At 43.7% G+C, this 15665-nt stretch overlaps 1 protein-coding gene and 1 long non-coding RNA gene across 12 annotated transcripts in view; one reads left to right on the top strand and one right to left on the bottom strand.

Moving 5' to 3' along the window:
* Positions 1–2357, bottom strand: part of SSBP2 (single stranded DNA binding protein 2) — a 278964-nt gene extending 276607 nt beyond the window's left edge. For 9 of the 11 annotated variants that reach the window (XR_005832453.1, XM_008711041.2, XM_008711042.2 and 6 more), the window contains exon 1: positions 2207–2357. Coding sequence is in view for 10 of the 11 variants with exons in the window: in XM_008711041.2 (XP_008709263.1) it covers positions 2207–2268 (62 nt within the window). In the remaining variant the exon portion in view is untranslated. The remainder of the gene's footprint in view (positions 1–2206) is intronic. The other 2 variants (XM_008711044.2, XM_008711049.2) reach the window with 1 other exon arrangement.
* A 233-nt stretch (positions 2358–2590) lies between these two features.
* The window catches only part of LOC121100698, a 90993-nt gene continuing 77918 nt past the window's right edge, over positions 2591–15665 (top strand). The window contains exons 1-2 of the long non-coding RNA XR_005832452.1: positions 2591–3159; positions 4306–4370. This is a non-coding gene — a long non-coding RNA (uncharacterized LOC121100698). The remainder of the gene's footprint in view (positions 3160–4305; positions 4371–15665) is intronic.

Genomic DNA, 15665 nt, shown 5'->3' with positions numbered 1-15665 from the left:
CCAATTATAATGAATGGAAGAAATATATTTAAATCAAATAGCACCATCTAGCAGAACCCTCACCACTTTGCTTTCAAGAGTAGATATTACTTGGTGTTCAGTTGGGCAGACTGGACAGCAAAAGTGGCAATTATTTGTTTTCACGATAGAGTCACAGAATTAGGGTAGAAAGGACCGGAGACACATCACATTCTCATTAGTATCTCAGACACTGGGAGTCTAAAATCCAAAATTACTTTGATTCTCAAATTCAACCACCCCCCAGTGCCTCAATACATTTCAATTCCTTCACTCTCAGTAATAAGAAATCCCAATACTCTGTAACCGTTAAAACATCTTGTTTTTAATCTTATCAGGTGTATTACAACCAAATGATTAATGCACATAAATTGGGCTGTTGTTTTGAAACTTCAGTTCTAGTAACTTGTTTCTTAACCAGGCTATATGACTGCCTTTTGTACATTTCATGGCACATCAACTAGTTCCTACATGTAGCTCCTTAGAAAATAGCTCTGGAAACAAAACAAAACCAAACCAGCATCTCTCCGTTAAATTTTTTTGTTTGTTTTGCTACATCAAGGCCTGCCACCCCTAAATCTTATGGGAATTGTGTGTTGCTGCCAACACGAAGATTAGGAAATGTTCCCATCCCTAGGGCATAAGAAACTTTCAGAAGACTACTAACTGCCTAAAGGAAGGAGGGAAACTCGGTCGTCTGAGTATTTGGTTTTTATTTACGCAGCTATTTCCAAGCGCAAGGTAACCAAAGTAGCTCTTCAGAGATGCTCTCAGACTTTTCCCCAGTCTGAACCCCCTCGGAAAAGCAGAGCGCGTTCAATGACAAGGATAAGCCTCACCCTCAGAGTGGAGGTGGTTACTGGGAATCACCGATCTGCTGCACAGAAAAGAGGGGTTCTTCCTCAGTGGTCACAGTCACTATTCGCTCTCATTTTTAGTAACAACCAAATCACCGTTACAAGTACATAAGAATAGCAGCAAACAGCCCTGCTTCGCAGTGTGCCGTGACCGTAGCATCCCGGGCCGGGAGGGGCTGTTTTCTCGCCGGCCTGCTCTGGGCTCCCACCGGAGTTAACACCTGTATCTCCCTACCTCAATGTTTCTCCCCTTCCGGCAAATCCCCTTTCGGACCACTGCTCCCAGCGCCCCCAGACAACCTTCCTCCCGCCGACCGCTGCAGCTCACCCAACTCCCGCTCACCGCGCCCCACGACCACCGCCCCGCGGGGGCTGCCCGGCCCGCCGCCGAGGCAGCCGCGGCCCCCCGGACGCTTGGGAGGCAGTAAGTCTCCAAAAAAAGTTCTCCAGCAGCCGCCGCGGAGTTCGGTCTGCCGGAGAGGTAGAAACACCAGCCTGCTCCAGCAGATCCCGCTTCTCGCCAGCACACTTTTCCTCCCCGGGAACTCGGTCCTTCTTAGACTCCCAAACTTCAGCGGCGCTACTGGCGCCGACCACCCCTGATCTGCTGAGCACTGGGCACCACGAACGCCGCGTCGCTTGGCCGGCTGGAGAAAGCCCCAACGCCCACCCGGCCCACGCCCGCACACGCCCTCCGCGCCCAGCGCGCGTCTCCGCGCCCCGCGGGGCCCCGCTCGGCCGCTCCGAGCCCGGCTTCCGCCCGCCGCGCGCCCGGCACCGCCGCCCTCGCCTCGCCGGGCGATCCCCGGCCCCAAGCTCCGGAGCCGGAGCCCCGGCCGCGGCGCTCCTCGCACTGCCTGCCCTGACCCCTGCCCGCCCCTCCAAACACCCAGAGTCCCACCGCGAGCCCTCCTCCACGCAGCTGCCCCCTTCCGCCCTCCCCGCGACCCTCGGCAGCGCTCTGGGTCCCCGCAGCCCCGGACCCCAGCTCTAAAGTTACTTTGTGAAGAGGTGAACCCGCGGGTTATTTCCCCCAATCACCCAAACAAGTTTCCATCCTCGGCACCAGCACCGCCACCGCCCCCCAGCACACTCGTTCCCTCCCGCCGGCAGCCCCCCAAGGCCGCCCGCCCCGCGCGAGCACCTCCTGGGAAACAGCCGCTCCTCGCACCGCACGCCCCCACCTCGTGTACCCCTCCCCCTGCCAGCCCACCCCCGGCTCTCCCCGGGCGGAGAGTGTCTGGGTCTGTGTGTCTCCGAGAGTGTGCGAGTGCGTGCGTGTGTGTGCGCGCGTGTGAAGGCGGAGGTGGGTGAGAAGCGGAGACACTTACTTCTCCCGGGCCTGGCTGTCGGACGGGACGGCGCTGCTGTTACTCTTGCCTTTGCCGTACATGCTTGTGCCGAGAGCAGCTCCCACTGTCACGCACCTGTCAACCCATCACAGCCTCCCCGGGAACAGCCCCGTCCCCATGGCGACCCACGCAGCCACCCCCACTATTGGCCGCCCCACGCCAAAGCTCCGCCCCCTTCGCCCAGGCAACGCGCGAGACTGACAGGCCTCCCCCTCCCTCCGGCCTTCCGAAGCGCGCGGTGGCGGCTACAGTCTAAGCGGCAGTCTCCTCCCTCCTTCCCTCCCTCCCGGGTTCCCTCCCTCCTTCCCTCTCAGTTCTCCTCCCTCCTCCCGCTCTCTTTCCCCCCTCCCCCCTCCGAACCCCGGCGCAAGGGGGGAATTAGAAACTGCTCTAGAAGGATTTTAAACAACTGGCTGTTCTCTCCGCCGCCGCCCCTCCCCCCGCGCCGCCCGCGCTCGGCTCCTCACTGGAGAGAAGGCGCCGGGAGGAGGGGAAAGTGCGGCCTGGAGTCGCTGGTAGGAGCCGGCGGAGCTGGAGCTGTGGCGGCCCCAGACTTCGGGGCGCCCGCCGAATACACAGACAGACCTACGGCCCCAGCCTTCGTGGGAGCTCCCACCCGCCCCCTCTCCGGCTCCTCTCCTGTGACCCCCGCGCCAGTACCCTGAACTGATCTCTGCCGCCCTCAGCCTTACTCCCTGGGGTTTCGCCCCCCGGCCCCCCGCCCTGCTCCCAGAGGGAAGGCTGGCGAGGGACACACGCGCTGTTCCCTCGACCTTCTGTCTGAGCGACCCGGAGCGACTCGCCTTTCCTCCTGGGGAGGGACTGTGCCTCCGGCCTTCGGCGCCGCTGGGGTGGCGTCGCCTCGTCCCCTAGGGCCGCGCCCTGCTTCCCCGGGGAACACCCTGCCTCGGGCCTGCCTCCCCTTTTTAGAGGTGAGCCTCCTCCCAAAGATGGCCTGTGAATCCTGGGGCCTCACTGGCCCCCTACCCTGGCCCCTGTACGCCTGGAGCCCTGTGGCACACCACGGAACAGCTCCCTTGCCAGAAATGCTGCAGAAAAGGACTCCGGGCATCCCACCTGGCCTGGTTTTCCAGCCTGGGTCGGTGATGCCTACTCTTCCTGACCTTTGAAGTGGAAAGGGCCACATAAGGCCTTTAAAGACATCCCTGTCCTTGTCCATCGGGGTAGGCCCCAACCCTTCTCCAAGGTGTGCAAAGTTGTGCCAGAGCTGAAAGGCTGCCTAAGGCTATTTCTGGATCAAAGACCCTAATTCCATTTCAGTAAATGCGCAGAAAGTTTCTGAAACACAATCTGGTTCCCGGTAGAACTCCATCCTTTATCTTGTGGAGATCCTTGGATGCAAAATCAGACAGAGTGCAAATGGGGTTAGAAAGAAGACATGGGCATCAAATAGGGAGTGACAGAGGAAGAGGGGTGCAGGTGGGGGTCAGACTGGGGGAAACATCAGGAAAGGATGAATAGACATAGAATAGCTATAGGAGGGCAGAGAAAATAGGATTTAAATTGGGAAAGCTACCTCTCTATTTCTCACATAGAGCTTTAAGCTTTTAGTAGTAGGACCCTAAAAATTCACATGGAGCTAGAGAGATAACTGGAATGGAAAGAAATGGGTTTGTATGGCCATTGACAGCAAATGATAGGAATGAAACATCAACAGAAGGTTAAGGAAGGGCAGTTAGTAAGAAAGAGAGACTGAGAAAAGGGGTTGGCAACGAAACATAAATCAAAAACTGGAGAAAAATGAAGAAGGACCTGCTATTCTAGTGTTAGAGAATTTTTTTTTAATTGTAAAGGTAAAGTGTAAAAAGATAGGAATAAAAGAAATAGGATTAAATGGAGAAAACAATATGATAGCAAAAGAAGATGGCAAAAACAATAGAGGACTGACATTATGATAGAAAGACTTAAGAAAAATAAAAGTGCTTTTATTAAAAGGACAAAAATTCATCCCATAGAAGTGAGGATGAAGAAAATGAAAAAAAAAATCACAATTTCCAGGAGAAGTAATTTGCCATTTCTAATTCAAAATCCCTCTTTCTGTTTACAATGAACTATAGTGATTTGGTGGTGGAGACATGGCATTCATGGACTCAGAAGAACCAAAGGGAGTGATGCTGAGCGAGTAAGTCTCTCTTTTGATGAATGTTTGCTCCTAAGCCCCATACATGCTCAGATATGTATAAGGCTGCCACTGTTTACAGACTCTGCCTTCAGAGTTAGCATATGTAATTTGTTGTTCAATTATCAACTTCCATTGGCTTTAATCCAGAAAATTATCAGCATCTCAAGACTCCATGACCCGGAGAACACTCCCTATAAGTGACTGCTTAGACAGTGCAGTCAAGGAGAGAGCTATGGCCGCTGCAATCCATGCTCCTGCCCACACTTGGACTAAAGTAAATTTTCCATTAAAGACCTAGAGTGGGCTTTGTACTGTTATCTAAAAACAAATTACTTACTATCCTTGCACTGGTGTTGGGATTCTCTGTGGTTCTTAGTTAGGGCACATTAGAATCACCCTAGGGGGATTTATTTTTCAGTTGGCTCTGTTTTAAATACAAGGTCTGGGACCCCACCCCAAACTAACTAACTCAGAAACTTTGTGGATGGATGCAGGCATCTGTATTTTTTGTAAGCTCCAAGTGATTCTTTTATGTAACTCGGGCTGCTTAACTCTGTTCTTCAGTATCCATTTATTTTTTTTAAAAGACTATTTATTTATTTATTTGAGAGAGGGGGGAGAAAGAGAGAGAGAGAGAGAGGACATGAGCAGGGGGGAGGAGCAGAGAGAGAGGGAGAAGCACACTTCCTGCTGAGCAAGGAACCAGATGTGAGTCTGGATCCCAGGACCCCCAGATCATGACCTGAGCCAAAGGCAGACACTTAGCTGACTGAGCCGCCCAGGCACCCCTTCAGTATCCGTTTAAAGGCAGCCAATGGACACCATCAGATCTCAGAGCAAGATTTTTAGGTTGTGGTTATACATAGCAGATGACCCTCCCCATGTAAGGCATTAAGACATCTTTGCAGAGGACTTTATTTTCTACCCACTGAGCCAACAAATTTGCTAATAGGATGAAAATGTATGACCACATGTGTTCTTATAGTACAAGACCACAAGAAGCTATGGTTTAATTTACTATTTCCTAAAGAGAAAGAAAAACAAAGAGAAAACAAGAGAGGCCATTTCCTGTCTACTGCTGCCATTTATTCATTTGATTAGTTTTTACTCAGATTTATTACATGGAAGCGTCCTTTGAGTAATGGCATCTTTTCTGATATTTAAAAAAATAATAATAGATCTGCACAGTAGGGTATGGAATTCAGAACAATTTGGTCTTAGTGTCTAGAAGGAATAAAATGCTAAAAGGTCTTAGTTCAGAACTTGCCAAGTTAATGTCAGAGTTAACTTCACAAGAGCATTATTATCCAACAAATATACTAAGTGAAAACATGACTATTCCTATACATGGTAAGCTTAAAGCTTCAGTGGTAGTCAAATCAATTATCATTAAAACATCTCAGCAGCTATCTGAACCATCTCTGTTTTATTTTTCTCTTAATGTTTACACATGTAAGTAAAATGCTTCTTTGCCCTTGTTCAAATTATTTTGAGTACAAAGAGTGTTCTTTGCATCAGCAACTGTATCTCATGGGGCCAATATTGTAATTAATGAGATTTGAAACACATATTCACAGCCAAATTTGAGATCCCAGACACGGAATTGAAGATCCATTGCTTTGTTTTCATTTTTAAGAAAGGGGAAGATAGGAGATTTAAATCTTCTTGTAAAGAACCACAATATATTTTTTTAGAAGTTACTGTTTTGTTTTGTTTTTTAACCTCACACATAAGGCTGATTAATTTTGAGGAGCTGGATTTAGGGTAGGGGAATGCTGACTAGCTGAGCCACCAGAATGAAACATTTGCATTTGAAGTCAATTTTTTTTTCCTTTTCACTTTATTCTTTCAGATATAGAACACCACAATTACTCGCTCATTAGGTCTTTTTTCCGCCCTTCCCAGTTTTGTTTGTGTACATATCACAATTTTGCCTTTTTTGGAACCTGCATTTTATTCTTAGAAAAAGTCTTTATCAATTTAAAACAGGCAGTTTGTTATACCACCCTGCTAAAGCTCTAGATTGACTATACATACATCTCTCTGATCTTAATTTTTTCTATAAAACATTAAGTTTAATAATGTCCGTATTCTCCTAGTGCATAGAACTTCAGAAAAGATTTCCCTTTGCTATATAGAACAAAGAAACTACTTCTTTATGTTTAAATAGAAGTTAATGATGAATTTAATTATTTGCATCACATAGAATACTTAGCATGTTAACTTTAAAAAGAAAAACATTTAGGGGCACCTGGCTGGCTCATTCAGTACATGAGACTCGATCTCAGGATTGTGAGTTCTAGCCCCACACTGGGTGTAAATATTCCTTGAAAATAAAATCTTAAAAAAGAAAAAAAGGAAGAAAAACATTTAGAGTAGAAAATATTTATTTAGAAAAATAAAAATAAACTATTTAAACATTAAAATTCATTAAAAGTAATTTTCTTGTTTTGGGGTAAATTTTCCAAAGGACGAAATTTTTCTATTATTTATTTGTTTCATAAACTAGCTCATAAAAAAAAATCTCCTTACTTACATTCATACCACTTTTCATTTCAAATCGTTTAACAGATACCCATTTATTAATACTAAGTGTATCCCTATTAATTATATTTCCCTAACCAGCTTTTTTAACTGGGTAAACTGAGTCCTAGAAAGATTTATTAGCATGATCTGGTCCATAAAGAAAACAGAAATAGTTCCAGGATGAGAACTCTGTGTTCCTGGCTGACAGTCCTGTTCTCAGACCACGAAGCCGCACCTCTTTCTCTCAAAAGTGACTATTCCACAGAGGAATGTGAGCAAGCTCTGAGATGTTTGTCACTCAGACTACTGTATGAAACTTCACTCCCGGGCACAAGAGACTAGCATGCTTAGATTCACAAACTGCTTACATGCTATGTACCAAAGTAATTCAATGAACACAGTCATTACGACAGTAATACTATGCAATGTGGTCTCTTATACCAGAATAATAAATGAAGTGGGGCCTCAAATTAACATTATTTGACACTGTTATTGGTTTAACATCAGTTAATCTGAGGTAATGACTGTTTTTTTAACCTATTGCCCTAGATTTTTAAAGTCCCAACTTAGCTATTCATAAACTTTTACCAATGGGTTAGGAGAGACAGTGTACAGAACTACTGGTTCTAAACAGTTCCATTTCTCTAGAGTGCCTAGTCTTTTTTAGCACCATCAAGATTTGAAATTTAGTAGCTTGGAAAAAAAAAATAGTCCTGTTATAAAAAATCATACATAAGCTGAAGATGATGGAAAGTGAAAAAAGTAGGGATACCATGTATTGCAATTTCACACACTTTAGCACATTTTGCAAAACAAATTCCAAGTGTTGCAGTATTCACTGGCTGGATTTTTGTCATTAAATGTTGAAAGTTATGTAATAGGAAGTGTGCCAAAGAGTATTCTTTATTCAAAAGTATTACTATATTTTTTTAGTGCATTCCTAAATCTTCACAATGGTTTTTCACCTCCTAAGGTTATGCCAATATGATGTCTTTGCACTCTTGGATTTGACAAAAGCCCTAGTCTCAAGGAGGCTGTGCAACATTCCATGCAGTGTCATTTCCTTCTGTTGAGAATGGAAACATAGGGGGGAAAAAAAACCTACTACATTTGTTTTTCATAATTTTCCAACATAATTGGGTCCTGTCAATGAAGTATGGCAAAAAAGGAAGGTGACAAATTATGCCACTATTGTGTTTTATTTATCTTCAAGTAGTTTTAAGTATATGGGATTAGTATACATTTTTAACTTCTTTAGCTGTATTAAAAATATATTTAAGACAGGTTCTGAATATAGCCATTGCCGATAATATGCTATACGACAGAAACAATCTTACCAAGGTCATGTATACTTGCCAAAGATATAGAGGTACCTCAAACATTTTAGTCAGGGGTACTCAAACAGCCTTTGAAACCAGGTGGGTTCCATCCAAAAATGGCAGGACCTGAAGATTTATAAGAATTCTGTGGTAGTAACTGCTACCTGCTAGCATTGTTTTCATTAGATTATACCTGTACAAACCAGATTCGTCAGACAAATAATTCTATGATCCCATTATCATCAGCTTTCCAAACTCTTCAGGTATTTTTCTTGGACCTAAATTCTTGAAGCAGAGGATAAAAGGAATCCCTGCCACATGGTGCTGTTGACTACTTCATGGCAAATCTCCATTAGCCTCACCCAGCTTCTAAGACCCAAGTTGTCTATGGTATTGGGGGCCAGTGTTAAGAAAGTTAAGAAATAATACATTTTGGTGTTATGGTCTGCTACTACTGCTCTATGCTTACCTCCTACCTTATCCTCCCTCTAACACTCATGGGATTTTTTTTTGTTCTTGAGGAGAACCTTAATCACTGCGTCTGGTTCTGTGGACACTACTTAGGGCTAAAGCTGTTGCTTTGTTAAAGTTTTTGCTCTGGATTAAGGAGAGTTTTGGCCAATGACACTGACCCATAGAATATTCTTCTTTGGCATAGCATTTGAGGCTAAGGCGCCTAGAAATTAGAGGCTTCAGTGATACTGTATTCATTTACTCTGGCTTTTCTGTCTGGTTCATATTCTAGGAGGGAGGTAGAAAAAGAGCTCACTCTGGTAATGAAAGTAAGTAGTCTGAAGAGAAGGGTGGTCAAGGAAGAATCCAGTTGTGGGTACTTTCTCCCATGCCTCTGGAAGAGTTATCCCTATAACCCAACTTTCCTGCACTGCTTTCTTTGTTCTTTTTTTTTTTTTTTTTAAGATTTTATTTTTATTTATTCGACAGAGATAGAGACAGCCAGCGAGAGAGGGAACACAAGCAGGGGGAGCGGGAGAGAAAGAAGCAGGCTCATAGCAGAAGAGCCTGATGTGGGGCTCGATCCCGTAACGCCAGGATCACGCCCTGAGCCGAAGGCAGACGCTTTAACCGCTGTGCCACCCAGGCGCCCCTGCTTCCTTTGTTCTTATCTTGGCTCTTGTGTCCTTTTAGGAGCTACCAGCTCTGTTCTATAGTTTGGTTGTTTTCTTTATTTTAAAAGAGCATTTGTGGGGGCCTGGGTGGCTCAGTCGGTTAAGCATCTGCCTTCGGCACAGGTCATGATCCCAGCGTCCTGGGATGGAGTCCCACATCGGGCTCCCTGCTCAACAGGGAGTCTGCTTCTCCCTGTCCTTCCACCTCTCCCCCTGCTCATGCTCTCTCTATGTCAAATAAATAAAATCTTTTCTTTAAAAAAAAAAAAAAAGAGCATTTGTCATTTGTGGCAGAAGGAGACATATGTCACATAAGTATCTCAAGAACTTCCTAAAGACCAAGAGAGCTCACTAAAGGGCCGTGAGAGGAGGTGAAGGAGCAGGGGAGGAGAGGGGGGACAGGACTATATCTCCCTGGTTTCTGTCCTGTGCCAGATGCTCCAAAGGGCTTTACTACATAACCTCCCATCTTTCCATTCCTTCTTTTATGTGTTCTTCCTTTCTTCCCGCCTTCCCTTTCCCTGACAAAAGACAATGGTGAGAAAAATAAGGAAGTTTCATGGGAACATACTACATTGAAATACATGAAACTGCTATACTTGTAAGTCAAAAATGTTTGAGGGGCACCTGGGTGACTCAGTCGGTTAAGCAGCTGCCTTCAGCTCAGGTCATGATCTCAGGGTCCTGGGATCGAGCGCTGCATCGGGTTCCCTGCTCAGTGGAGTGTCTGCTTCTCCTTCTCCCTCTGCCCCTACCCCTGCTTGTGCATTCTCTCTCCTTCTCTCTCTCTCTCTCTATATATATATATATGTATCTCAAATAAATAAGATCTTTTTGGAAAATGTTTGATTGTGGGACACCTGGGTGGCACAGTCGGTTAAGCATCTGCCTTTGGCTCAGGTCATTATCCCAGGAACCTGGGATTGAATCCCGCATCAGGCTCCCTGCTCATCGGGGAGCCTGCTTCTCCCTCTGCCTGCCAGAGTTGTGTTCTCGCTCTCTCTCCCTCTCTCTCTCTGACAAATAAATAAAACCTTTAAGAAAAAGATTTAAAAAAGAAATATTTGCTGTTCAGCAATGTTATATGGTTCAACTACACAAGATTTCAGTTCTTGCAAACCACACCACAGACTTCTTGGGTATTAACAACACAAATATTTACCGAGCTTTACAATGGGCCAGACACTATGTAAAGTGCTTTACATAGAGTATCTCACTCAACAATCTCCATAATCCTTTGCGGTAGGTATTATTATTCACAAATTTTCCTGGTTCACACAACTAGTGAACAACGGGATTGTAACTCACACTCTTACAGCCTATCTCTTCAGGCCTTCTCAGAATTCCATACAGAGATCCTTCAACCACACTTGCCCCTTAATATTTATTTTTTCTTGTACTGTGATTCTAGACGTACAAACTTCTTTGTGAATTCAGGTTAGATTAAATACCGGCAGGACCACTCAAGCAGGGTTTATGGGATCTTGCTTCAGCATGGTAAGCAGCACTGAATTCTGTTCTTACACCTAAACCTCCTGAGGAGACAAAATCAGAAACACCAAGCCACACCCTGCTTTATTTCAGCTTTGGCCTTTATCAAATTCATCATTTCCTCCCATTTTGACTATTGTAAAGTGAATACCTTGGCTTACTATAGGATATTAAAAAAAGAAGTGATTTGGTATGAATCTATTTCTCTTGCTATTTAAAAGAGATACATGTTCTCCATATTCCTCCTAGATTGCTCAGGTCATGTCTTCTTTCCAGTCTTCACCTTGTTCATTCCTTTCAGTTAATCACATTTCCCAGATCTATGTGGCTTTGAAATCTGTGATAGATAAAACCTGAAAACCAAGATCTTTTTTTAAATTTATATTCTGCTTAGGAAAAGGGAGACTTTGGGGCGCCTGGGTGGCTCAGTCATTAGGCATCTGCCTTCGGCTCAGGGCGTGATCCCGGCCTTATGGGATCGAGCCCCACATCAGGCTCCTCCACTGGAAGCCTGCTTCTTCCTCTCCCACTCCCCGTGCTTGTGTTCCCTCTCTTGCTGGCTGTCTCTCTGTCAAATAAATAAACAAAAAATCTTTAAAAAAAAAAAAAAAAAGGAAAAGGGAGACTTGGATCTCTGGATTACATCACCCTCCAGTCCCTGGATCACTGTAAATGTGTGTCCTACGTTTGGAAATGGTCAAAGTCTGTCCTCTTCATCTAAACAAGTAGATTGCAATTCCTTTGGGGGTTGTTTTTTGTTGTTGTTGTTTTGGGTTTTGTTTTTTGGGTTTTTTTTCCTATGCGATTTTCTTTTCCTGGTGGATTATTGTAGTTCACTGTTACCTTTCCTTCTTCTCTTATTTTTCTTGGCTTCACTTCCTCCTTCTATTGTTGTAGCTGTCTTTTTCCTCTCATCACTTTTCCTGTTGCCTTTCCAATTGGGTGGGGCCCCCATCCAATTCACTCACTGTCTGGCTTTAGAGTATCTTTAATCCCAGGAGAAAAGTATTTTATGCCAAACAGTTGGATTCCCTGGAGCATCAGAAGAAGGATCCCAGAGACTAAGTATCCCTAAAATTTTCCCTTATTGATTTTATGTTAGAATGAAATCCAAGGATGCCTAATTAGGAAAAAAAATCATCCTTATGGCCTCCTAATCCCAGACCATTTTGAACTCTTGACAGCACCAACATCCATCAAATCAAACAATGAAATCAACTTTGGTTACTTAGCATAATAGAAATAAACTTGTAATATTCTATTAGTGAAGGATCAATGTCTCCTGTCTTGAAAATAAACATCTGAGCTTGGCCTCAACATTTATGTAGCAGCAGGAGACCATTATTTTGTGGCAACATTCGATTACATTGACATCAAGACAGATTTATTAAATTAATAAATAGTACATGATTTTCAGCCTTTCATTTCCAACCGTCACCGCCACCCCCCTCCGCAAGGTGATTGTCTAAAACCCTTCATCCATATTTTTGACTCCTTATTAAGACCTTTTATTTCCTTTTTGTTGTCATTTTATACTGTAATTTTTTTAGTATTCATGTTTTTCAGATGGAAATTTTTAATTGGATATTAAGAAGAAAGTTAATAACAAGAATCATCAAATTGTCAATTGTTAAAATATTTTAGTGAGGGGCGCCTGGGTGGCTCAGTTGTTAAGTGTCTGCCTTCGGCTCAGGGCATAATCCCGGTGTTCTGGGATCGAGCCCCACATCAGGCTCCTGCTTGGGAGCCTGCTTCTTCCTCTCCCACTCCCCCTGCTTGTGTTCCCTCTCTCTCTGGCTGTCTCTCTCTGTCAAATGAATAAATAAAATCTTAAATAAAATAAAATATTTTAGTGATGTAATATTTGAAAAGGAAGTATTTCAGGTATGCTCTTCAGAGTTCTGAATGTGGCTAATGGCCCAAACCTACTGTTCTTGCTATGTCTTTCTCTAACTTTCAACCTCAGGACCTTTGCCCTTGCTGTTTCCTCTGCCTGGAATATTCTCTCTTCTGCTCTTTGCATGGCTGTTTGTCTTTTTTCCTGTACCCAAGTCTGATGGAATGTCATTTCCACAGAGAGTTTCTCTCCACGAGTTCTTTCTAAGTGTTTCTCCCCCGTCGTCATTCACTCTTCATCCTGTTGTTCTGTTTTATTTGCTTTATCATCACGTGTCACTATCTGAAAATGTTTATAATTTGAATTACTCTATTAGCTTGTGTAGTCCATGGGGGCATTGTTCTTGTACTTCTTTTCATACTAGATCTCTGCGTCCTCAGATCTAGAACAGTACCAGATTCCCGGTGGCACTCAATAAACAAATATTCAGTGGCTGACTGGATGAATGAATGGATAATTCTAATAAAACAGTCATACGTGAGTGACCTCAGGTCCTGGCTCTCTTAGATATTTGCAACATACAATCTTTCCAGCCCTCTAGCCTACCCCCCTCCCCCAACTCAGGGCCTCCTCATATTCTTAGAAACAATAGTGATTGGACAGAGAGCATCAGCATACCTTCAGATTTTAGGCTTCTGCTCTGACTCCAATTTATTGTTCCAGCATCTAAACTAATTTAGCAGAATTTTGGTGAGCAGGACATGAGAGAGAGACATATTTTCTCCCCTTTTGTGTCACACAGATCTAACTTACTTGCGGTTCCAAGTGGCTTAGTCTTGCTGACAATAAGGAAACAAGTGGCACACAGTCAGCAGATAAGTTTTCAGTAATAAGCTTTCATTATGTCACTCTGCTGCTCGAAAACCTCAGTGCCTCCTCACTGCTTATAGGATAACTTTCTCTCCCCTCAGATTTCTATCCAATCTGATTCAGTAGCACCTACAGCCTTCAGTCTGTTGTAGTTATTTAGGCATGTCTGTTTTCCCTACCAGAGTATATACTCCTTGAAAATAGCCTATCCATTCACAGATGCTTACACAATACTTACATGTTGAGCCTTATATGAATACATCATTGAAGAAGACATTTCCCTGCTTTCAAGCCTTACAATTCCTACCTCAGTGTGTACCTTGCCTTTGGGAAGTGATTATTAATGTTTCTGGAATTAAATTTCAGTACCAGTAGCTGAAGTCTGACAACCTGGATTCCCTGCTCCATCGTTAGCTGCTGGATTTTAGCCAAGTCACGTAACTTCTCTGTGCCTCAGTTTTATCAGCTGTACACTGAGATGGTACTCCTATATGTTAGGGTTATTATGAGGATTGAATGAAAAAATGTGTGTACTGAGTCTAGCAAAGAGCTTGGCGTATCATAAGTGCTCCGCGAATGTTTATGAATGTTTTCTTCCTCAGAGTTGGTGTATGCCCTACGTGGTCTGTTACCTCTCAAATATACCTAGCACATCTGTCAACACTGTATGACTTTGTACGTGCAGTTCCCCTTGCCTGCGTGACTTTCCCTACTCCTCTCCAACTCCTGACCCTTTTGAATTCTCTGCTCTTGTAATTTATATCACATATAATAAGCTGCCTTTTACTAGAACTTAACTTTTCCTGGGTCTTGTCTCCCCACTGAGATATAACTGCAGGGATAATACTGTGATTCTTTAGCAGAGCCCACGATGGTCCCGTATTAATAGCAAGTATCTGCTATTTCTTCTGAATTTAGTAACTAGGGAATGTAATGCCTAATTCAACAGCCTTTCTGTATTGGTGGCAGTTAGTCACTGTGATGACATCATTTCACATTTCATGGATTCAAAGGTGGAAACAAGAATTTAGATGTCATTTAGTCACATCTGCAAAGAGGGAGTTTCCACAGCGTTCCTTAATTCCAGCAAAGAAATCCTTATCTTTAACTGTTAATACAATGTTACGTACTTTTCCTCATTGAATCGGCAATGCAATGGGAAAAAAATTAAGTCATCCTCCTCCTCATAATAAGCCTGCGTATACTTCAAGACAGTCATCAAGTAATCCTCTTCTCCCAAATGAACAATCAAAATATTTATTTGCATAGCTAATATCACAGACGGTCTAGGCAAATAGACAAAGTCTCTCTCCTGTGAATACTATTAGCTTGTAGTTCATGGTTTAGGCAACTGCTCTAGAGTGAAATAAAATCTTCAGAGATTTCCACTGGTCAATCAACACTTAAAATGTTTTTCTATGCTACTCCTGGTATTTGGAATATTTTAAGCATTTATTGAAGGTAGAATGGTAATACTTACAACAATGGCAATACAGTTATCCATTCAACAAACATTCATTGAGCACCTACAGTATGTAGTATTGAGCAATACAGTATTTTGCTAAGCAATGGAGGGGATGCAAAAATCTGTTAGAAGCAGTAGCTACCATAAAAGAAAGGTACAAAACTTTACTAAGGACTTATCATGAGCTTGGCACTGTGCTAAGTGCTGAGGATTTACAGATAGAGTTTCTTTCTTTGAGGAGCTCATAATCTAAAGAGGAGTGTAACAGTCTTATATTTCAGTATGGTCTTACAGTGGTATGAAAGATGTTAGTGGCAATGGGTACTCTGGGGACGTGGAAGACTACTTCTCCCTAGAGCTTGCTTGATATTTGCATGGAGCCTGGACTGTGGAATAAGATTTAGCTTGGAGCACCTGTGTGGCACAGTCAGTTGAGCTCCAGACTTTTGATTTCAGCTCAGGTCATGATCACAAGGTTGTGAGATTGAGCCGCATGTGGGGCTCCGTGCTCAGTGCGGAGTCTGCATGTCCCTCTCCCTCTGCCCCTCCCCACTATGTGCACATGTGCGCTCTCTCAAATAAATAAAAATCTTTAAAAAAAATAAAGCTTAGCTAAATTTTAAAAAATTAATTTAAAAACCATAAGGAAGGGCATTTCAA

Source organism: Ursus maritimus, unplaced genomic scaffold, assembly GCF_017311325.1.
Source record: "Ursus maritimus isolate PB19 unplaced genomic scaffold, ASM1731132v1 scaffold_5, whole genome shotgun sequence".
Classification (NCBI taxonomy): Eukaryota; Metazoa; Chordata; class Mammalia; order Carnivora; family Ursidae; genus Ursus; species Ursus maritimus.
This window is presented reverse-complemented; position numbering and strand designations above follow the sequence as displayed.